Source organism: Haliotis rubra, unplaced genomic scaffold, assembly GCF_003918875.1.
Source record: "Haliotis rubra isolate DU_JTF1 unplaced genomic scaffold, ASM391887v1 Scf222, whole genome shotgun sequence".
NCBI lineage: Eukaryota > Metazoa > Mollusca > Gastropoda > Lepetellida > Haliotidae > Haliotis > Haliotis rubra.
In genome coordinates this window covers 980,622-1,004,534 of record NW_025766248.1, presented here as the reverse complement: position 1 = coordinate 1,004,534, position 23,913 = coordinate 980,622, and the positions used below count along the sequence as shown (strand labels likewise).

At 40.2% G+C, this 23,913-nt stretch overlaps 1 protein-coding gene across 1 annotated transcript; it reads right to left on the bottom strand.

Annotated features, from left to right (window-relative positions):
- Positions 1–2,692: 2,692 nt before the first annotated feature.
- On the bottom strand, positions 2,693–14,911 carry LOC124277501 (succinate-semialdehyde dehydrogenase, mitochondrial-like). Its single transcript, XM_046713209.1, has 12 exons — positions 14,827–14,911; positions 12,603–12,801; positions 11,832–11,953; positions 11,551–11,634; positions 10,696–10,866; positions 9,727–9,843; positions 8,995–9,138; positions 6,635–6,778; positions 5,832–5,990; positions 5,224–5,393; positions 4,933–4,991; positions 2,693–3,955 (listed from the first exon to the last, which is right to left on the bottom strand). The coding sequence occupies exons 1-12, from the start codon at positions 14,827–14,829 to the stop codon at positions 3,750–3,752; spliced, it is 1,578 nt and encodes a 525-aa protein (XP_046569165.1). The 5' UTR covers positions 14,830–14,911; the 3' UTR covers positions 2,693–3,749.
- Positions 14,912–23,913: the final 9,002 nt, after the last annotated feature.

The window sequence follows — 23,913 nt, the reverse complement described above, 5'->3', positions numbered from 1 at the left end:
AACAATGTCACGTGAATGGAAATGTACACCGCGCGCTGAATACAAATGTTGATAAGATAAGACAGCCTATGTTACCTACACGAGGTAGAAGGAATGTATACAATGACTGAAGGGGTCGATGTCGGCACAGGTACTACCAGGGATAATCTTCAGCGATATGTACCCCAGGTACATTCCTGTATAGAGAAATGTCACTTAGTAGACAAATACAGAAACGTACCCATATTCCGCAACCAAATACCCGACCCGTTTGAAGTTGTTCCCGTTCAACTGATTGCGAGTGGCATTGTGCATCACGAAATATTCGATAAGTATGTATGGTCGTCTCTTATCTAACGCAATAAAATACATCTAATGCAATTAATTCCGATCAAGAAAACGACACAGTGCGGAATGGACCCGTCTTAGGATACGGTTCTGTATTCAGATTTTGGCTAGAGTACGTGGGGTACACATCTGTAGTACCCGTGCCGACAACTACCCCTTCAACTATACAATGCGGGTCGGAAACATTCAGAGCCAAATTCCTGAGCCCGAGACGGCCATACCTTCGCACCATGTCAGTCATGCCTTCGTGACAGAAAATGATTACATGTGAGACAGACGCATGATTCGGGTTAGCAGGATTCAACAAAGACAATATTATATCCGGTAGTTGACTACTGAAGTACGACGAGGCGTGGGTACTTACCTTGAAAATGAAGTCGTGCATTCATCTTGTTTGAAACAGACAATGACGTTGATATCCTTGCTTAAAGCCTACTTTCCTATTTTTCGTCAGTAAAAAACGAGTCTTGACCACACAATCCAGTGGCTGATATGAACATGGAATACACAAACTTTAGGAGCATATTTAATATTAACACCAAAGAATTAAATCCAAATTTGACCCGGGTTAAAACTGATCTTCAGTAACCCATGCTTGTCGTAAGAGGGAGCCTGATCGGGTGGTCAGGCTCGCTGACTGGATTCACACACGCCATCGTATCCCAATTGCGTAGATCGATGTTCATGCTGTTGATCCCTGGATTGTCTTGTCCAGACTCGATTATTTACAAACCGCCGACATATAGCTGGAATATTGCTGAGTGCGGCGTAAAACTAAACTCACTCACTCATCCTTTCTTACTTCTGCTGTAAGTAAAAGCTGAATCGTTACTCCTATCTCAAACACCAATATATATATAGTATATTTACATGGATTACCCACTGATTTGTTTTATCGTTTATCGTTTTTATTGCTTTTACTTAATACGATGAGGATGCAAAAAATAATAACATTTAAAATGTCTTGCTTCTTACATATTGCACTTGTGTAAACAGACATGAACGTTAACAATTGTGTCGTTCACATGAGAACAAAACCACAAGTTGTATGTTAACCTGCAGTTTGGATATACCCAAAACGAAACCCTAAAACGTTTAGAATTATTTTACTTTAAAAGTAAACGTGCTCTGGCGAGTATTTAAATCCTTTCAAAATCTATTCCCCACATGGGTCGGTATCTACACAGGATTGCTATGAGGGCAGGGACACAGGTCCTATCCCCCATTCCGGAATCACCATCAAGGTCCCCTACCCCAGTCAGCGGTGAGTCTGTGGACGTGGTCAAACACAAAGAAGTATTAATTCAGTATTTAGCTTCAACTGAAAGACTGACACAAATTTAGTTTGTAAAAATACTCTGAACTGTATGTATTGATGAATTTATTCTGTATTTTTGTAAAGAGAGGGATGAGTGAGCTCTTGGGATTTGTTTTCAGTCAAGTAGCCAATAATGAAATGCAAGTAATAAACACAAAACAAAAACACGAAGGAAATTCAAATTAAATAAATGTTTCTATTTTTATTCTTACAAATATACAATTTTTACAGTTTCAAGTATTTACTGTTGCAGAAAAACGACATTGAAAGGAACGTGTTTCTACCATCGATAGTCTCAAAGTTGATGTGAATAATGTCTTCCCCATCGAGTATTAAACACCCACCAGAGTTAACTGGAAGAGTACTGGTAATGTACACGCCATCTTCAACTTCTTTAAGTTCGTTTTCAGAAACACTTGTAAGAAAACGACGGACATCATAGCTCAGACAAAAGTCATATTCATGGAAAGCGTCAATGATGTTTCCATTCGTTACTACTCGAGTCATTCCGGCATCTTGTAGGTCACGGAAAGAGGCGAGTAGTTACGAATGTGATGTTTCTTCAACTATGTTGCCATTGTACTGCCAGTCCAAGATGGAGAGGTGATGTAACCTTCTGACCAAGCGGCACTATGCACACAGCTATTGACAGGACCTTCCTCTGAACATCCTCTGTATCCATCACTGTCAATAAATATAGGCAACAATGTAACTAACGAGGATGGCAACAGTTGCAAGACTCCTTCCCAAGTTCACGTGGCGTTGGATTGCCTTGTTCCGTTGTGATGCCAGACATTCATTCATCCCTTACAATCGAGCCTGCTTGATGTATTCCTTGTTGGTATGACACTGGGTAGCTGAATTTCCTCGTTCAATCTTTGATGTGTTATGTTATTGTTTCCATTCTGCAGCTGCTTTTATATCATGTTGAAGAGATATCTTGCTCCTCATTAGAAGATATGTTGAAATAATTGGTGGCATTTTTCACTGAATCCAGCTTCAATTGTGTTGTATTTTGTACCGACAAGAAGAGAAATCACAAACAAATACATTGCTAAATCGTTTTATTGCCGTGTTCACTGTGCCAGTAAAGAAAATATTCTGATTACCACTCAACCCCATAGCTAGCAACGAATAGTTGTACTATTCAAGAGGCTATAAAGTTTTTTTCCAACAATGTGTAGTCTGAGCCAATATGCACAACATGTTGACATAATCAACACTAGCATTTGTCCACCAAGGTGACCCTTACTGCAATCCTCAGTTGCACTAAGGGAAACGTAGGTAAGGGAGGAATATGACCAACAGACCATCAGATTTTTCAATATGACAATTTGTCCAATTATGACAATTATGGTTCATAAGTCAATTACAAGGGGCTGTTATTTCTCTATTCAGATACGACAGGAATGCACATACTTCACTACTATATACTGAAGGTTGATTCATATCACAATCAATATACTTTTCATGTATAAAAAGGGGCTTGTATCATGCTGCTGTTTATCTGGTTTGGCACACTTGATTATCAATATTACCCTGATTACATGCAATAAAACGTATACATTGCACACCATTAAAGTTACTTCTCATGTAAATCCATGTGGAACTAAAAACTAATAATATATTTGTTATTTCAGTTGTTTCATTTTGACGCTAAAAATGGTGAGACACACAGGAATTTACATGCAGAAATGTGCATCCAATATATTTCCAAAATGTTTCGGGTCAAGAGGGATGTACAAAAATTTCAATTGGAGCAATTTTTTTAGAAGAATCATGATGTTATTGTATGTAATCTTAAAGAAATACCATTACACCATGTTTTCACTTCACAGGACCCAACACATCATGTAAGGACCTTTAAAGGTAGTTATTAGGGGTCCAGAAGATCTCTAGTTTTGGACCTCAGTGTAAAAATTAAGTTCAAAGAATTACAAACCTCTAAAGGTTTGGGACCTTGAGTAAATATGTTAGCAAAGGAAAAGACCTTGCGAATCTTGGAATAATGAAGTTATGCACCATTCATGTATATAATCCAAAGGATTTATATGCAGAGCACCAATGACATGTTTCTTGAACAGGTTTTAAAATAATATGACATCTATATGCCCCCAAGACAGACATATTTGATCTCAAGATAATCATCAATTCCGTATTTGCTGCCCTCTCTGCCAAGCCCTGACTCCTTCACTCCACCAAATGGCGCCTCTGGGGCATTGATGAGACCATCATTTACTCCACAGAGGCCAACCTCCAACTTCTCTGCCACCCGCCATATCTGGCTAAAGTTTTGTGAGTAGAAATATCCTGAAAGATTACATGACAAGTCATGCTTCTTATATGTTGAGATATATTAACCTTTTGAAAGTCACAAAAAACAAACCTAGCACCAGTTAGCTACACGTTTTCAGTGATGAAAAGTGTCATGTAAAACTTTTATTGAAAGTTAAAGATAAAATGAAAAGATACTTTGAAGAAATCAACGCTTAGTTTCTAAATCTTAACCAAATATGTGCTTTCTGGGAATAGAATAACACAATAATCATTTCTCTCCTCAACTTTTAAGGAAACTAAATTTTCAAATCGTATGAGTTTCAAGACTTAAGTTTCCATTTTGGCGACATGCATCAACGTAGAGTGTCAACACAAACAGAACAACAGTTTCATTATCCTTCACCAAAGTTTCAGTTATCTCAATTAAGTTTTAACTCACACAATAATAGTAAAATGTGTTCAAATCATTTGAAACTTTTGTGCCAAGTTATAGACTGTATCAGTTTCATGCTTCAAGAAGAGAACAATAGTCTAACCAGCTCAGCAAGACACCATCTTTGTAATGATTTGTGAAAAGGGTTCTGCAAGGGACAGCAATGTTAACTGAAAGAGTGAGTGAGTTTAGTTTTACGCCGCACTCAGCAATATTCCAGCTATATGGCGGCGGTCTGTAAATAATCGAGTCTGGACTAGACAATCCAGTGATCAACAGCATGAGCATCGATCTGTGCAATTGGGAACCGATGACACGTGTCAGCCAAGTCAGCGAGCCTGACCACCCGATCCCGTTAGTCGCCTCTTACGACAAGCATGGGTTACTGAAGGCTCATTCTAACCCGGATCTTCACGTGTGATAACTGAAAGAATCTATTCCACATTAAATCATAAAGTATAGGGATATTTACGTCATCGTCATTATATGATACATTGATGAATCTCTCAGCAATACTCTGACTGTTGTATTTGAGTTAAAGAACTGAACTGCCTAGAGAACAGAAGTGTTGCCTTACCTGCCAAGCCAGAATTTGACGTGTTTGCCATGGCAACTGCCTCCTCCTCTGTCTTGAACCTGCAAATCATTTAACTGTAGTTTATTTTTGTCATGACAAAAGATATTGACTAAGATGAAAGGATCTTGTGTTGTTTAACGTCTTTGAGTAGATTTGTCAACAGATGGCCGTTACAACAAGAGTATCGCAATGCCACGATATTACATTAAGTTGGTGAGGTATGTCCAGCTGGTATTTGAATACACATATGTAAGAAATGGTTAAGGCCTATGATGCCGAGTACATATTTACTTGATAACTGGAGCAACTGGTCCAAATATTTCCTCTTTAGCACATCTCATTTCCACAGTGACATTGGTGAGAAGAGTCGGCTCGAAGAAGTTATCTCCCTTGTCTGATCGCTTGCCTCCATATACCAGCCCTGCGCCTAGTCTCTTGGCATCCTCCACTATGCTTTCTACCTGTCAACAAGTGGTCTATCTGTTAATAGAATGTCATACCTCTGTATCACATGGAAACTGAGTTTCTAAGCAAGTGTAGGGGTGTGCACTCACACGTTTTACTGATGCCCAAGGCGAAATACTCATAATGAAAAATAGTTCATTCTGACAACCCATCAGGCCATGGCTGAAATATTTCCTATGTGAAGTTAAATTTTGAACTCATGAACCCCGAGAACTTACCAAATACCTGTCTGTGTGTTTAGTCATTGTTGTTTATCAACTTTCTTTTCGATGCCAAAGGTCAATGTCAAACACTATTGCTTAACAATGGTTTAAGAATCTACAACATGAAGAAGTTGTCATCCATAAAATATCCTGCCTTGAGAGTTATTTTCACTTCTATCAAACACACAGTTTCCCATAACAGAATAATCTTTTTGCCGTAGAACACCTTACCTTGTCCACAGCCTTGCTGTTGATGAGAGGTCCCTGAGTAGTGCCGTCGTCAAGGCCGTCCCCGACCTTCAGTTCTTGCTTCATGACTTCAGCAAGGCGTGCAACATATTGGTCATACACTCCTTCCTGAACCAACATTCTGTTGGCACACACACACGTCTGTGGAAAACAGGAGACAGTGATCAATTGTGCTGTTCACCTGATGGAAACTGAATGTTTGATTCACTGTTCGTGTCAAGAACTGATGCATGCTCGTGTGCACAGGTGGCCAAATCCACCAGTTACATTTGTTTAGCTGTCCTGTTGCAACTACATTGTATTTTCATAGTAATAGGAGTAATAATCCATGCATCCTTGCTGCTTTGAAAATGAAAGTTGGATTCAATATTTTCGAAATATCATGAGTAATAAATATGAATACTGAATCATATTGTTACAATCTATGGTACTACTAATCACTCTGCTAATAATACGGACATTCATACGGAAGCTGAACACGGTCACGGGATTGCTGTTAGCGCATCCAACTAAAAAGACGAGCAAATGTCAGTAATTGAGGAGCGGGTGAGTCTTTAGTCCAGATTTAAAGGCAGTCAAGGAAAGAGCGCATCTGGTGCGAAGGGGAAGAGGGTCCCATAGCACAGCAACAGAGTGTTTGAAGGATCTGGCACCAAATGTCCTTTTCCAGTTGTAGAGAGGTACAGAAAGCAGGAGTCTGTCAACTGAACGAAGGTTTCTGGGAATATTACAGGGTTGGGTGTTTAACAAAATACAAAACAAACAAAAACCATTGATGGCCTTACTTGTCCACTACATCGAAACCTGCTGACCATGGTACCTCTGACCGCTGCCTCAATATCGGCACTGTCGAACACAATGAACGGCGCGTTGCCGCCCAGCTCCAGGGAGACTTTCTTCACTGTAGAAGCTGACTGCTGGAGGAGAATCTGTAATGGGAGACAACTCTTAGTGAAGATCTCATTAATACCATCCTTGGCAATGCAGGGTAAGACATTCGGCCAAATGTATCAGGTGGTCAGGCTCGGCGAGGTGGTTTATTACATTTTATTACACTTGCATGTTTGAGAGAGTATGGTTTACGACGAGTTTGCAATATTCCAGCAATAGCGCGGCAGGCAGCACCAGAAATGGTCTGAACACATTAATAAACAATACTTAAAAAGCATTATTACTCCGGTCAGTGGATCGGCTACAACCCAAGCTGCCCGTTAGGAGCTAGAAAGTTAATAATCATATAACAATCTCATCCCACCGGGTACCCATTCACTGCTGTGTGAACAGAGGCATATTATGAACAAAGTCACTTAGCTACGGTAATGCCACGTGTGGTCTATGAACTGCATGGCGGGGAAGGACTGAAGAGGCAAAAAAAGAAACACATGGCATCCGCCTGGAGAACTGAACCCAGGCCTTCAGCGTAACGAGCAAATATTTTAACCACTTGGCTACCCCAGTGTTCCCACAACACCATGGGTTGTTGCTGATGTTGGATTGGATTACACAGCTGGTATATTGCTGAGTTCAGTGTTAGATGACAAACAAAATTACTATACACACACATGCATAGAACTACACACATGAGTCCATATTATATCCTTGGTTTTCAATTTAACTGAGTATTTCCAATTTCAGGTAGATGTCATTATTTTCATTACCGATTACCGACAGACAAGCATTACAAAATTAGTCATTAGTCACGGATATTTGCCTTTCCAGCTATTATAGCCGTAATAAAGATCGATATAGATCCAGGTTAGGATTGGTCTTCAGCCACCCATGCTTGTCAGATAAGGTGACTGACAGGACCAGGTGGTCAGGCTTGCTGACTTGGTTGACACTTGTCATTGTATCCCTGTTGCGTAAAACGATTGTCTGGTCCAACCTCGCCATATAGCTGTAATGTTGCTGATTGCGACGTTATACAACAAACAAAGACAGTCAAACAACAAACAAACAAAGACAATCATCTACAGTTTGAGTGACAATATATTCCGACACACAGCAATCCTGGATAATGTCGTCAATATCTTTCACCAGTCAACTGTTGAATAATTCAGAACATTACTCTGACTCTCCATCCTAGCCAGCTGAATGTTTCGTCGGTCTTCATTTGAATGTATTTGTAACCACATCTGTTTAAAACAAATTCAAGCTACAGTGTAAAAGAATTTTCGTCTTGGAGCCTGTTTATTAATGCACCATCATTTAACAGAGTGAGTGAGTTGGGCTTTACGCCGCTTTTAGCAATATTCCAGCAAAGTCACGGCGGGGGACACCAGAAATGGGCTTCACACATTGTACTCATGTGGGGAATCGAACCCGGGTCTTCGGCGCGACGAGCGTTCTATCACTGGGTTACCCCATAGCGCGCTTGATCCGATTTCGCTACGCCACTGAGATCATAATTACACACGATTCTTTCGTGTATAAAACGTTTGATATGAACTGCCAAAGGAATCTTTTAGATCGGCTGTGCTCATTTATGCTAGTAAATAAAGTGTAAACATAATAATTAATGCGTATATTATTCAACATTTGCGGGTTTTTTTTTATTTGAGTACTGACACAACTGTTCCCAAATGATGGGGCAATTTGGTGACATTAGCATTCATCGTCACTGCCTATATAAGAAATTTGCTTCTGGCAGTAATTTTATTTAAAAACACAAACCACATTAGCGTTATTCCCACTGTCCAAACATACAAATTACAAATGTTTCAGGAACTTGGGTGCAGTCGACCGTATATATGCATATATCAGCGCATGTAACCATGGGAACGGTCTCAACAAGAGCAGCATGAATACAATGAAATTTAATTAATATGGAAAGCGCTGTAAAATTTTCCACGATAAAATATTTCCCGGAAAAATATTATTGTTACGGTTTGATGTCATGTGAATGTTTGTAAATACCTCTAAACTAATTAGCATAGAAGCACCCATAAACAAGGTCCAGACAAGCAAAGTTGCAAAATTGCACAGTATCCCAACGTTTCAGGGCTAATTCTTGCTCCTCCATCAACTGAATGTAGAATTAGTTCTGAAACGTCCCATAAAGAGTAAACAGAATTTGTTATCCACACAACTTGTCATGTACTGATGTTTGTCCAACTTCTAAATGCCTTTCAAGGACTTCTCTCACCTTCCCTGTTGCCGTGGAGCCTGTGAACGATATCTTCTTGATGATGGGGCTGGTGCACAGTGTGTTGCCAACAGAGGGCGCATTGTCCCGTGAACTGGTCACCACATTCAACACTCCGTCCGGAAGTCCTGCCTCCTTCGCCAGCTGGGAGAAGGAGAGAGGCTACTGAATAATTGTCATCTTATTGAATAATTTAATTGCTGCAACTTTTTACATGGTAGAGATAATGAACTATTAAGAGGTTAGATTCTGTGTCAAAACGTTTTGATACTACCATCGCGAACATGGCACAAAGGATCATTTTCAGAGGAATGTAGTGTAGGGCTTTCATTAGTTGAACTTACTTAACCAAACAATACCGGACTTAGGTTTCAAATAGAGGCCAACGTCTGAATATCAACATTTTCTTGCTACTGTGAGCATCTCCTTTTTTGTAAATCAAGTTGCAGTTTATATTAACCTGTAACGTATTACGATAGTGAAGGCATTGAAAATTGTTCAACATGAATATCTTCACATTCGTATTTACTTTGCTCTAATGTGACGTTTGTAAGTTGTGTGGAAGAGGGGATTCAGTTGGACGGAATTACAGTTGAAAAATGACAAAATGAAATATGACAAGAATGTGCACTCAAAGTAAGTTCAAACATCAACAAACGGAACAATCTGTTCAGAGCGCTCCTCCGTATTTTCCCGGGAGAACAGAAAGTGTCCTTGTTACCCGCTACTAACCTGACACATGGCCAGAGCTGAGAACGGGGTGTCTTCTGCTGGTTTCAAGACAACGGAACAGCCGGCAGCAATGGCCGCACATGCCTTCCTTGTGAGCATTGCACTGGGGAAGTTCCACTAGAACACAAATATATTCAATGCCGAGCTGTGTATTGTTAGCATTCGTCAATTCAGAAACTGTTTTATGAAGTTAAGATTTTGGGGTTTACAGATCATTGTTATTAATCTCAATAAGAACAAATCACAGGGATAGCTTCCACTATGCATACATCTGAAGACTTTAGATTACACGTCATGTCAGAAAAACCTTTAATCTGACCAATCAGATTCGCACATGAGATACCAAAAGTGAAAGTACTGCCACACAAGTTTGCCCATCTATAAGACATTCCAGAATGCGTTTACACTTCAAAGTGTCCAGTTTTCAAATTAACTGAAAAATTTTGACAAATTAACAGAAAACAATTACAAATTTTTTTTCAAAGAGTAGTCTGAAACAAAAATCGTCATTTTGAAACAAGTGTCATTAAGTAAAAGAACGCTGTTTTCTGATTGGCAAATCTCAACCTGCCGTTAGTCAATCAAGGCGGCGGTGGCCAAATGGTTAAAGCGTTCGCTCGTCACGCCGAAGAACCGGGTTCGATTCACCACATGGGTAGTGTGTGAAGCCTATTTCTGGTGTCCCCCGCCGCGAGTGTGCTGGAATATTGCTAAAAGCGGCGTAAACTCCACTCCACTCACTCACTCACTCAAGATTCGCGAAAGGATATTCTGACTTGAGGCAACAGACCCAGGGAACCAGGCTGAAATAGGACGTCCACATATACTTTGTGTGAAATAAGTTCATTTGTGGGTTCAAATCCATCATACGCTAGCTCTTTGGTTTCAAGAAAGACCTTAGTTGTGGATCACACCATGCTCACTCATATGAGACAATCTTGGTAGAATCCACTGTCATGTCTGACTTACAGGAGTGATCATGCCGGCAACACCAATGGGTTGTTTCAAGACCAGCATCCTCTTGCTGGCAGCTGTTGATGGAATGACGTCACCATACACGCGCCGGGCTTCCTCCGAATACCACTCGATAAACTCACCAGCGTTGTTGATCTCAAACAAGGCGTCTTTCAAAGGTTTGCCCTGTAGAATAGGAACTATTAAAGGTATTTTGATACTGGCAGTATCATTGATCATTGCAGAATTTATTATCAAAGACAATACTTTCACCTGATACCTTTAACTGTACATGTGAACATCATAGGTCAGAGATCCTGCATTCAGGGAAAGAATTGTTTTTCAATGGTGCCACTGGGCATTCATAAAGATGTAAAGGTGTACCCTTTAATTGCTATTCAAGTGTACCGACAAGAATAATTGTTTTGGAACATCTTTGGACTTGGTGTATACTTCTTGATCGAGTAATAATCTGTTGAAATTTAAAATGTTTACCGCTTTCTTGTTTAAAAGACTAAAACTTTTTTCAAAGTCTGAATCCGCAGGTTTAATTCACCCACCTACTGTAATAAGTGTGCTTGAATGTTCTTTTTACACTTTATCACATCTGGTTTCCAATTAAAACATTACAAGGTATATTTGTATAAAATCAGCACTAGGCACATATTACCTATGCCATTATGATGTCAATCATGCCACAGTCAAACTTACTGGTATATAAGTAGTTTTTAAACGCTGACTTTGTTTAAATTTGGAAGATATTTTCGGCTCTTAAGTTGTCAATGCCCCAAGCTCCATGTATTATCCACACATTCTGCACACCGGTGTGTCATATCCAACAAAGCATCCAAAGGAGTTATATTTGCTCACGTTTTCAGTGGTCAGTAGTTTAGCCAACTCCAGCTTGTTCTGATTGGTCAGATCAAACCACTTCCTGAGAATCAAGCTCCGTTCCTGCAAAATATATTCCAAAGTAAAGTTTCGGTAACATATATTGAGTCTGTTATCTTCTCCAAATCGAGAAATATGTTCTTACAAGCAGAAACCATGTGAAAACTGCCAAATACTTAGAAAACTTGACCAATTTAACCCACAGGCAGATATGAATGATTTCAGGATATTTTTCTTTACCATCTGCACATGGTACCTACCTTTGCTGTGGTCTCCCTCCACCTGAGGAATGCAGCATTAGCTTTCTCTATGGCCTGTTGTGTGTCATCTGCATTCATGTCAGGGACAGAACCAATCGTCTTGCCTGTTGACGGGTTGGTGACTGGAGGGAAACAGGGGGTGGAATATTAGAGAGACATCGGTGATGCCTGTTTTCATGTTTATGAAGTTCTTGAAATCCACCGACATCGGTGTTTTGTGGACAAATCAAAAATTGTAATTGGACAAAAGTCAGGTTCAAGCCCACAATCACAGGATCCTTTCATGTCTTTAAAGGGATGAAGCTCTGCAACTTGCTGTCTCAAAGTCAACATTTCATGGACAAGAGGAAATGTCAATTACAGGTTATAGACAATCAGCAATAGTATCATGAAAGCATTGCACTGAGTATTGTGAGGACGTTTGTCCTTACCAGTCCCTTTTGAAGTATTATGTTATACTTTTGTGTACCTAACAAAAGGTATTTCTTCACCTACATTCCACAAAATCACATTGGGTTAAGGACTTGCTTGTGTTCAAAGGTTAGATAAACACTTCCTGAAAAAATTTAAATGTATTGATGTGCTTCTAGATAAACGAATAACAAGACCAAAGCCAACTTTTTATTCACATTAACACATCTGATTAATATTTTTCCAACACATTTTGCTAAATTCTTGAATAATAGACATCTGAGGGGGAAGGGGGGAAGGATCACTGCAACGCCTTGTCCTTTACTATTACCAACGATAACTTGATAAGAATGATCTTACTTTGGTACACCGAGCCTGACTTAGCTGTGACCCACTGCCCATCAACAAAAGCCTTGTCAAAGAGGAAACTGCTGACGCTGCGGACGCCCGATGCTTTAGGAGGGACTGCATCTTTGTTTGTGATGTGAAATACACGGAGCTGGGAAAGTTTCAGTTGTCGGGACAATATTTGGACCGATCGGGAACACATGCAACAAACCTGAAAAATTGAAAAAGTTTAGGATTGAAACCGTTCTGGATTGTATTTGGGTCACAGGAGCATGTGACCCAGTCAGGTTTAACTCCACTTTTAACAGTATTCCCGATCTATCACGGCACGTCTGCTTCATATGAACCCGTGAAGTTGCGGGTTAGAACTGGTCTACAGCAACCCATGCTTGTCGTAAGAGGCAACTAATGGGATCGGGTGGTCAGGTATGATGTCTACTTGACATCGGAGGAAGCGGAAAGTGATATGCAGGTCTCAGATGTTTAGCACGTGACATGCACGAGCTCAGGTCTGGTGCTGACAAACCTAGAAACATAATCAGGGCGAACTGGGATTCAAACCTAAGAACATAGGTTTCTGGCATGTCCAAGGGACACAACTCTGCACAGTGAATTGCAGCGCTTCAGATCACAGGGTCCCTGTGGCCTTGAGTCATATGTGTGTGTCTTAGACATATCAGGGGTGGTAGGGTAGCCTAGTGATTAAAGCGTTCGCTCGTCACGTCGAAGACCCGGGTTCGATTCCCCACATGGGCACAATCTGTGAAGCCCACTTTTGGTGTCCCCCACCGTGATATTCCTGAAATATTGCTAAAAGCGATGCAAAACACAGGCGCCTACCAATCAGATGAATCATTGACAATGGTGCTGACAAACCTAGAATGAAAATGAAACCCATGATCAAAGAATTCTCCCTATACAATGTACATACCTTGTATGTATATAAGAGCCCATTTCTGGCGTCCCCCGACGTGATACATACATACATACATACATACATACATACATACATACATACATACATACATACATACATACATACATACATACATACATACATACATACATACATACATACATACATACATACATACATACATACATACATACATACATACATACATACATACATACATACATACATACATACATACATACATACATACATACATATACATACATACATACATACATACATACATACATACATACATACATACATACATACATACATACATACATACATACATACATACATACATACATACATACATACATACATACATACATACATACATACATACATACATACATACATACTAACATTTGTATAGCGCCGATATCCAGCTCAGCTCAGCTGCTCAAAGGCGCTTTGATTTTCCCTCGTTCACTGGATGTCAATCTCAACGGCACATCGTATTGTCAATCTCAACTCCCTGGGGAGCATACAACTCTTGCAGCCACTAGGCGCACCGAGTTATTGTGGCATTCCCATCCTTACCAGGTACCCATTCACAGCTGGGTGGACTGGGACACGTTGTCACAGTACTTTGTCCAAGTTTACTGCACGTTGCTGTAACCCGCAACTGGGTGTTTGCACGTATTCATGTGGCCACCATCTGGTCATATACCAACGGATTCGTGGGTTCTTTAAAGTGCACAGGGTTGTGTACTGTACACTAGGGGTTGTGACAACACTGAAAGAGTCTGCACACAAAGTTGACTCCAAGGTTTTACACCCGGTCACAGGTGGGCTCGATCCCGTCACCTCAACCTCGCTTGATCACTAGCCTGGCGCTTTAGCCAGTTCGCCCACCGCGCCCCCATATTGCTGGAATATTGCTAAAAGCGGCGTAAAACCATGTTCATTCACTCACTCACTCACTGTATATTAGAAAGCATGTAGTACATGTATTATCATATCTCACATTGTGCACACAGATTATTGTTACAGAAATACATATGGGGATACCACCATACACTTAATGTAACTGAAATTTCAACTACTGGTTTCAGTGAGTTGAATCGTGTACAATGCAGCTCGAAGTGTGTCACACGAATGTCACTTCACCCTATCAGTGTAGGGTCGTGAGCACGGCTCCATGTGATACCGAACGAGCAACGTCTCAGTCAATCACACGCAGCCGCCGTGAGTGCACAAGAACAGTTGTGCGACACACCACCACAAGCTATTAAAAGATAGTTTCTGTGAACTACATGCAAAGATTGTACGTACCATTCTGAATCCTACACCATACACAGTTATCACGTTATCTTGTAAAACGTTGAGTGACCGTGCATTGTTCACGACTGCGGTTATAGTATACTACCGTTCCTGTCATAAATAAGTACCACTATTATAATCGCTATAATTGCAGATTCATCATAGCGTTGTGAACTTAATGGTCCAATGTCGTTACTCAAATAAAAATTTCATGTGGTTGTTTTATTTATGGATTTACCATCTACACCTGTGTTATATTATATGTGGATGGTTAAAGCTGTTGGTGAACACGTGTTGACCATTGCAAAACCTAGGTTAACCAATAACCATTGTTGACCAACATTAGCACATGTAAACTGATTTGCGCCATACGTAGATAGCCCTGAATTGTCAATATCCACAGAACCCCAGGAGTGCGGTACTTCAGTCACACCAAAAGAAGTCATCTTAAAACCAATTTTAAAGATAGTCATTCAATCATGATTATGAGCGCTTAAATGAATATAGTTAACTAATTTTGATCGTATTATGTATATATGCATTATATGCGTCAGGGAAATAAATTTAACTTCAGATTGTTCATCTAAGTACTCTAGAACCAATCACAATTTCTGCTTAAGGTTTTACGTCATATTTTGAACGTTTTTTGTCGATATTTTTAATAGAAGGTACAATTCTAGTTTTGCCATGCAATAAACTCTTTTCACTCTCTTATAGTTATGTGTTAGATTCAGCAATAGATCTGACTGTTCTGTTGCATCTTCTCTTGGCAGCCATCTTGTATACCCGAGAACATCCGGGTTAGAATTGATCTTCAGTAACCCATGCTTGTCGTAAGACTAACGGGATCGGATGGTCAGGCTCGCTGACTTGGTTGACACATGTCATCGTATCCCAATTATGTTAAAGGTCACATGCAACGTAAAACACAACTTTGCAGATTCTGACACCTTTCGGTATGGACTTACCGAAACAAATCATCAAAAATGCAAATTCAACTTATAAAGTTGAAAAATAACGCGATGAAAAAACCGCGCGAAATCGGAGTTCAAACGATTCACTAATTTTCCCCCAGCGCTTGGGGGAATTGAAGTGGTTTCAACAGCTGGGCTGCGCTCATAGCACATGCGCAGTGAAATAGGTTCGCGCAGCTTGGAAGCGGTTTGTCCGGTGAATACTCGGTGAAGGCTTTGATGTGAGCTATTTTTCTAATGTTTTGTTGATATTTCACAGGCGCGAGCTTTTTATATGTTATGACAGTAGATTACCGATTTAACTGTTTATATAATTTCATTTGTCTATTTCACCACACGTTCTTCTTACCGAGTCACTTTCTCAGTTCGATACTTAAAAGCAATGTCATTATTTAGCGTTGACAGAATTTCTAACTGTGATATAGATATGTCGTTGTCACAGACAAAACTCAATGTCTGTTTTATTGACACCTATGTGTCTGCCTGCCCGTCTGCTAATGACAATATTCAATACACAACTTCGATCACTGACCACATGCAATTTGAACTTAACACCTATCAGGCTATACACCATAAACAAAACGCATTGATTTATGGACCGAGTTCGGTCTCTGTCACGTTATGTAATTACACAGACAGGCAGGTGTGATACTTGTACACATGACATGTTATGATGTCTGTTGATTGCAAAATGTTATACACAAAAAAATGAGCATGTATTTACAAAACCCAACATCTCTAAATATACACACACAATGAGCTGTGAGGGCATCGGCAAATGAACCAGCCGTTACACTTGAGTGCACACCCACCCGGTCTGACTGGGTTCGGTATCCCGGCTGCTTCGTTTCTAGGGAAGTAAACCCAAGTACAAAATATTGCACTTTTGATTTGCGATTGTACACTTATAATTTCGTTTATATGTTTTTTCATAATCAGCAATGTATACTATATGTCATGAATAAGTGATAATTGGGTTTTAATTATGTTTGAATTTTTGGTTGCATGTGACCTTTAAGTATTCTTTCTGCGCAGTAGAATTGAGAATAATATAGTTTACTGGCGTAAGTGGAAGTAAATGGGTCACCGCTTTTTAAGCCGTCGCGATGCATGTGGGATCACGTCTCTTCGTGTTACATGAAGACGGGGCCCTGGTAGCTGTATCAGAAAACGTGACCTGGTAACAGATGTGGCGCAGTAAACATTGATGTACGACTTGCACTCTTCATCTTTGATATTGTACTATGTCCAGCCCAGTCCTGCCCTGAACTATAATATATGATATATGTTATAAATGACACTGTGTGGGGATTCGGGAACCTGCTGATACCTCCTCTGCTTAGTTGATCTGTAACATTCTCACAATTCTAAAACTTTTCCAATGGGATGATAGCCATACGTTCAAACAAACCCGTGAAGATCCGGGTGAGAATTGGTCTTCAGCAACCCATGCTTGTCGTAAGAGACTAACGGGATCGGGTGGTCAAGCTCGCTGATTTGTTTAACACATGTCATCGTATCCCAAATGCACAGATCGATGCTCGTGCAGTTGATCACCGGATTGTCTGGTCCAGATTCGATTATTTACAGACCGCAACCATATACCTGAAATATTGCTATCATACTTGCCACACGTTAGCACTTACTTATGACATGGCGATGTGAATGGTCGTTTCATCCTGAACGGATAAATGCATATATGCTTGTTTGTTTAAACATATTTTATTCAATGTTGAAAGGGATTGGGCAAACGTTATGTAACTTATTACAGCTCCCATCAGAAACATAAATAATAATCAACGGACGTAATGAAGTTTATGGAATGCTCTCTCCTCTACAACAAAATGTACAAATTCATCGTTTAAATCAAAGTTATCTGAATTTTCTATTTGGTGGAAGAAAGACAAATATACTACACACGAAGTTAAGACATTCGTGTAGTTCATTACATGCAGATCTTTTTCGTGTTAATCTATCAGAGAGTAAAGCTTGCAGTATGTGGTGATCCGGTGGAAGATCCTAACCATTTCTTTTTAAAATGTCCAAAAATGTGTCAGCTGCCGTTTTGATCTGAAGCAAGACTTTGAACTATCGAAAGTTCACTTAGACATTGATACCATTCTTTACGACAACCCTGCTCTGCCAAATACTATTAATGAGTATCTTTAGACATGTGCATAAATACATGACTTTTGGAGAATTGAGGTGCGAAATTTGGTAATAGCCAAATCTAATTTGTTACACAGGTTGTATCCGGAAATGGTTTTAGTAAAAGGTGGAAGTAAATCTATGAGGTAATCAGGAGCTTGCAACAATTTTCACTGTATAAACTATATCTTGAAGCGAAGTTAGGCTTCAAGTTCTAACATTTCAAGTTTATCACAAATAAAGTTAGGGCTATTATCCCAGACCTCAGATGCATATTCTAAAATAGGCCTATTATACATTTCATATACATACTAGAAAGGTGATGTGAAATTGGGTTTAACGCTGGCGAATATTTCGCGCATATGACGACGTGCATGCGTGCGGCTGCTTGTACTAGCCCAGACTGAAGCTGGTTTTATAGTGCTAGCCCACTGAGATACCATGCCGCAGTGAAGCATGAATACCCCACTCAGACACATTATACTGACTCCGAGCCGACCAGTCCTTGTTGTACCCATTAATGCCGAGCGCCAGGCAGGGACCAACAAGTACCATATTTTAACGTCTTTTGGTATAACGCGGTCAGGGATCGAACCCGCGACCTTCCGCTCTCCGGGCGGACGCTCTAACCACTACGCCACGGAGGCGGACTACTAGAAAGGATATATCTAGGTAATACGTACTTTAGCGTCCGTAATGAGGAAACAATTTTTTAGGCCGTTTCTATTACAGCAAATACATGATTGTATTGTCTGAAAAGATGACACCGAGGTGCTTTTGTTGATGTACACGTTCCAAATGTTCCAAAAATCAAATCAGCAACTTGTTGACATATGCCTCATACTCAATCACATTTAAATCTATTTTATGCTTCCAGACTCCTGTAGTTTCTGTTGTTAGAGGGGCGGTGGGGTAGCCTAGTGGTTAAAGCGTTGGCTCGTCACGCCGAAGACCCGGGTTCGAATCCCCACATGGGTACAATGTGTGAAGCCTATTTCTGGTGGTCCCCGCCGTGATGTTGCTGGAATATTGCTAAAAGCGGCGTAAAACCAAACTCACTCACTCTGATGTTAGATCAACGACTACAGTCCGTTTGAGTCAGAAACGGACCGATGAATTGCAAATTTTATCATTGTACAAAAGTGCCACATAAATATAAATAGTACACATGTTTATCATTTACTAATACCCAACAGCTTTCTTATATTTGAAAATTTTCCGGACTCCACCAAAACAGTTCTTTAAGAAACTATCACTATCACAGTTCACTATTTGTTACGAGGGAGGAGTGCAGAGAAAGGGACAGCCAGGTGTGCGAGAAAGGATGGAGACGGCACAGCACAGGCTAATGAAGCAATAACTTGGTGGGCACTTGTGCACGTGTTTCTCGCACACCTGGCTGTGCATACAAAACTGTGCATACAAAAATTTAAAATCTAAATTTATCAATCCTGTGTAGACACATAAGGATTTAAGCTCAGAGATTAGTGACATGTATCCAACATGCATGCACGTGCCACGTTCCGTGACGTCAGTGGGTTCGTCCTTGAGACGTGCAATACGTTGTTGCACGTGCATTCCGGGAAAGAGAAACAGAGCAAATGAATGCCACACAATACTGTCACTTTGGAAAGCTCAACCCCTGCCCTTGCGATCGTTCAAAAAATTAAACGGCTATTGAAACGCATAGCATGCCAAGGCTCACGTCTACACATTGGGATGGTCCGTGGGGGAATGTCTCAACGACAAGTGGCTGCACATTTCCACTGCCACCGGAACACCATTTCTGCACTGGTGAGACGCTACCAGAACACAAATGACGTCATCGATCGGCCACGTTCTGGACGTCCACGTGTAACAACGCCAAGACAGGACAGATGGATAAGGGTGACCCTTCTTCGCCACAGGTTTCAGACTGCAGTGATGACTGCCCGAACCATCCCAGGACTTCGCCGTATCAGCCCCAACACAGTTCGACAACGTTTACGTCATCACGGGATCAGACCACGACGTCCCGCCATACGGCCTATCCTGACACAACGTCATCGACAAGCTCGCCGAATGTGGTGCCGTAATCATGTCCGCAGACCCTTGTTTTTGGTGGAGAAATGTTGTTTTTACAGATGAGTCCAGGTTTAACATTTCCCATAGTGATGGACGTCAACGTGCCTATAGACGCGTGGGAGAACGTTATGCACAGGCCTGTGTCTTGGAGAGGAATCGCTTTGGTGGTGGTTCCGTGATGATTTGGGGCGGAATAACAGCACGCCAAAGAACTCCTTTGGTGATTGTTCAGGGCAACTTAACTGGTGTGGGCTACAGGGATCAGATTCTTCGACCTGTGGCAATTCCTTTTCTTCAACGTCATGGCCCTGGGTTAACATTCCAAAAGGACAATGCCCGCCCTCATACGGCAAGGGTTGCTATGGATTTCTTGCAACACCACAACGTTGACTTACTGCCTTGGCCTGCAAATTCACCGGATCTCTCCCCGATAGAGCATGTTTGGGACGAGATGGATCGACGTCTACAACGTCTTCCTCATCCGCCAGATAACGTCCTTGACCTTGCATCAGAAATCTGGCGTGACATCCCACAAGCCTTCCTTGCACGTTTGATAGGCTCTATGCGTCGTCGATGCACTGCTGTTCTCAATGCCGATGGTGGACATACCCGTTATTGAACTTGTGACATGGTCGTTTGACCCCTGTCCCGCTTGTGGACTCGTGACGTCATTGTGATTGACTTTTCAATTGAAATTCTCCCGACTTGTTATGGTCTCATGATCCCTCCATTAAAGTTTATATGTACCTTTGACATTGTTATCGTACTTATCAACTGGGATAATATTTTGACAATGTACAGTTTCTTTGTGTGGCTAGTATACTTCCATCCAAAATTATTGTATACGTTCCATAGACCAGTGATACATACTTTATATACAGGTAATTTTTACTTTATATGTATTGCATATATCATATATATGCCAATTATTTCTATATACCCTTAATGCATATTTTCATATATAAATATTGTAGTATATATACACTTGTTTTTGTTGTATGCTCAGAGTGTATAATAGATCATGGTTTATGCAGTTCATATCTTGTCTTTCTTCAATCATATACATTGTATAATAATCTTGATATTCAATTATATCAGTAGGCTGGACATCACTTTCAACAGACATTTCCGAAACATTAGTCATAAAGTCACTGGATGAAATTGATGTCTCTTGCCAAACTTTCAACCGTTTCTGTATTTCTCTCAATTGTTCTACACTTTAATTCATACGGTGAACTGGGCTTAGGTGAAACGAGAAAAGTTTTTGTTTCAAGAAAACGTGACTTCTATTAATGTTTTTGTTTCGCCTGAAGGGGATTTATACAAATATACAGACGAGCATTGTTTAAGTATCACCTGAATCCAAGGGCAATTTTTATGATTTTGGTCCGAACAGGCGATCATGGCCTAAAATTCTAGAATGTCAAGCAAATGCTTCACACTAAATACGGACTTTCTCAATATTATAAACTGTACATATTGGTCGAAATTGTCTGCCACAGGCAACACAGCATTGTTATCAATGTTCGTGCCATTGCTGTCCTTGATCTGACTGGCAGAAACAAGGTATAGAAGAAAACATATAAAAACATTTCACTTTTCTAAAACAAATATTAAACATATATCAAACTGAAACACACGTTACTGTCGCTCGTAAAGCCTCTGATGGTTTTAGAATTAATATCAATAGCTTGTCAAAAGGAAATCTATAAGAAGTTCGAAAAAATACCTGACTCCTAAGCTCGTCTGTGTATTTCATTGCACAACCCAGTGAAACATTGCTGAAATCTTCTGTAATCAATAGTTGTTTGGTTGTCGCCAAAATTGTAAATGTCAGTAAAACATACCTACCCAGTATGTTACTTGTAGCATAAGTGTGTAATCAAGAGATAAAACCATATGAAAATGATGCTAACTTTGTAATCAGGTTTGTAATTTGTTTCATAAACAAAATACTCCTAATAGAAATGAACGTCAACGTTGGTCAAATGTGTTCCATGTTTAATTTTGTAAACGTTATGGTTAAGAATGAAACATTCGTTACTGCCCCATACTTATAAAACGAAGATCTTATTAACCATTGCCATTTGTTGCAAACATTAGGCTACCAAGATGCTCATACTGAACATACAAAAGTTCATTAACTCATAAGCTTAGTGATGTAAAATCTACCCTAAGCACACGTCCCCCGCATATTTCCTGTTTGTGTGTTTAAGTATAGCAAAACATTGGTAGGTTGATCATTAAAATGATAAAAAATGTGCTCTGCATACATTGTCGGTTTACTAAATCGACTATAATTCTTGAAAACAAACGGTGAATAAATTAATCCATGGGGCCATCCTCATATTTTTAAGTAATTTTTCAGTGTTCTTTTGAAATATGAAAAATATGTTAACATACGTTACATCACACCCCTCATAATTATAGCTACCACTCTGACGTGAAAAGAATGATCTTTGTAAAATGTTGTCCAGTTTTCACCATGGTAAATAAGCTAACTATTATGGTATCGCAAGTCCTTTCTCTTTACCGAGTTTAGTTTAACAAGAAATGGTTTCATTGCAATCCACGAAAATATCGTTCATTTAGATTTCTTAAGATGAAGGCCTTTTGGTATGCAGTTAGTAACAATGTTTAAGATAACACGCTAACCAACGTATATCGTTTACTAACTTTACTGAAGATACCTACACATAACATAACGTATTTTCTATTTCCAAGTTGATATCAAAATAGATACATTGACACCTATAGAACATGGAAACAACGTATATGTTACAAGGCCTGAAAAATCAGATCAGACTAAGTTGAATAAATGTCCCTTTAATTTTTCACTGTTTTAGTTAACTTGAAACAATTCTTAGAAGTTGTTCTCTGCATGTTGTAGCTTTCAGGGAACTAGAATTTTAACATGTCTGCGAAATTTATTTTTTCTCCTTACTGTAATATCAATGTACCGTTTTATTGAGAAATAGCGTAAACTACACAACAGTTTTATGCACTGCTTCAAAAATGACAGTACTAAAAGTAACTTTTCTTGACATGGCAATACATAGACTTTCAGAAAATACACGATGGCAAGTTCTTCACATGCAGGGGCGTAGCTACCATTATAGAAAAAAGCCCGGGCTTACACGTGATCGTTGCTAAAAAGGTTGGGCAAGCCTCAATACTATCTAAATATAAAGCTTTACAACCTATCGGGCTTACACGAAAACAATTGGCTTGCTACGCGCCTGACATGCATGACACAGTGATGTGGCCACATCGGTGCTGACTTGAACATTAACCACACGGTTATCAATCGACATGAGCTATCGGTCGGCAGCCATCACAAGTTTCATCTATCTCACGTATCTGCCATTTGGTGAACAGGTCACTCGAAGGTTATGTATGAAGCGCGATGAAGGGGTGGAAAAGATTGCAGGCACCTTCTTTCCACTGGTAAATATAAAATCACCAAGGATACAACGCGCCCACATGCCTTAGTGAACCTTCGACGTGCCGGACTCTCAGAGTCGCCTGAGTGATTAGGTTGTCAGTGTCGTGTCAATAACTGCATCACTCTCACTGCGGTTGAAAGCGGATTAGATCCAATTCACTCACTCGTGTACCCGTGAAGATCTGGGTTAGAATTGATCTGCAACCCATGCTTGTCGTGTGAGGCGACTAACGGGATCGGGTGGTCAGGCTCGCTGACTTGCTTGACACATGTCGTCGCACCCCAATTACGTGTAGATCGATGCTCATACTGATAATCACTGGATTGTCTGGTCCCGACTCGATTATTTACAGACCGCTTCCATACAGCTGGAATATTGCTGACTGCGGCGTAAAACTCACTCACTCACTCATATGAACACCCAAGTGTTTTGAACTGAGCTATAAAGAAATACACACTAGGTCAGCT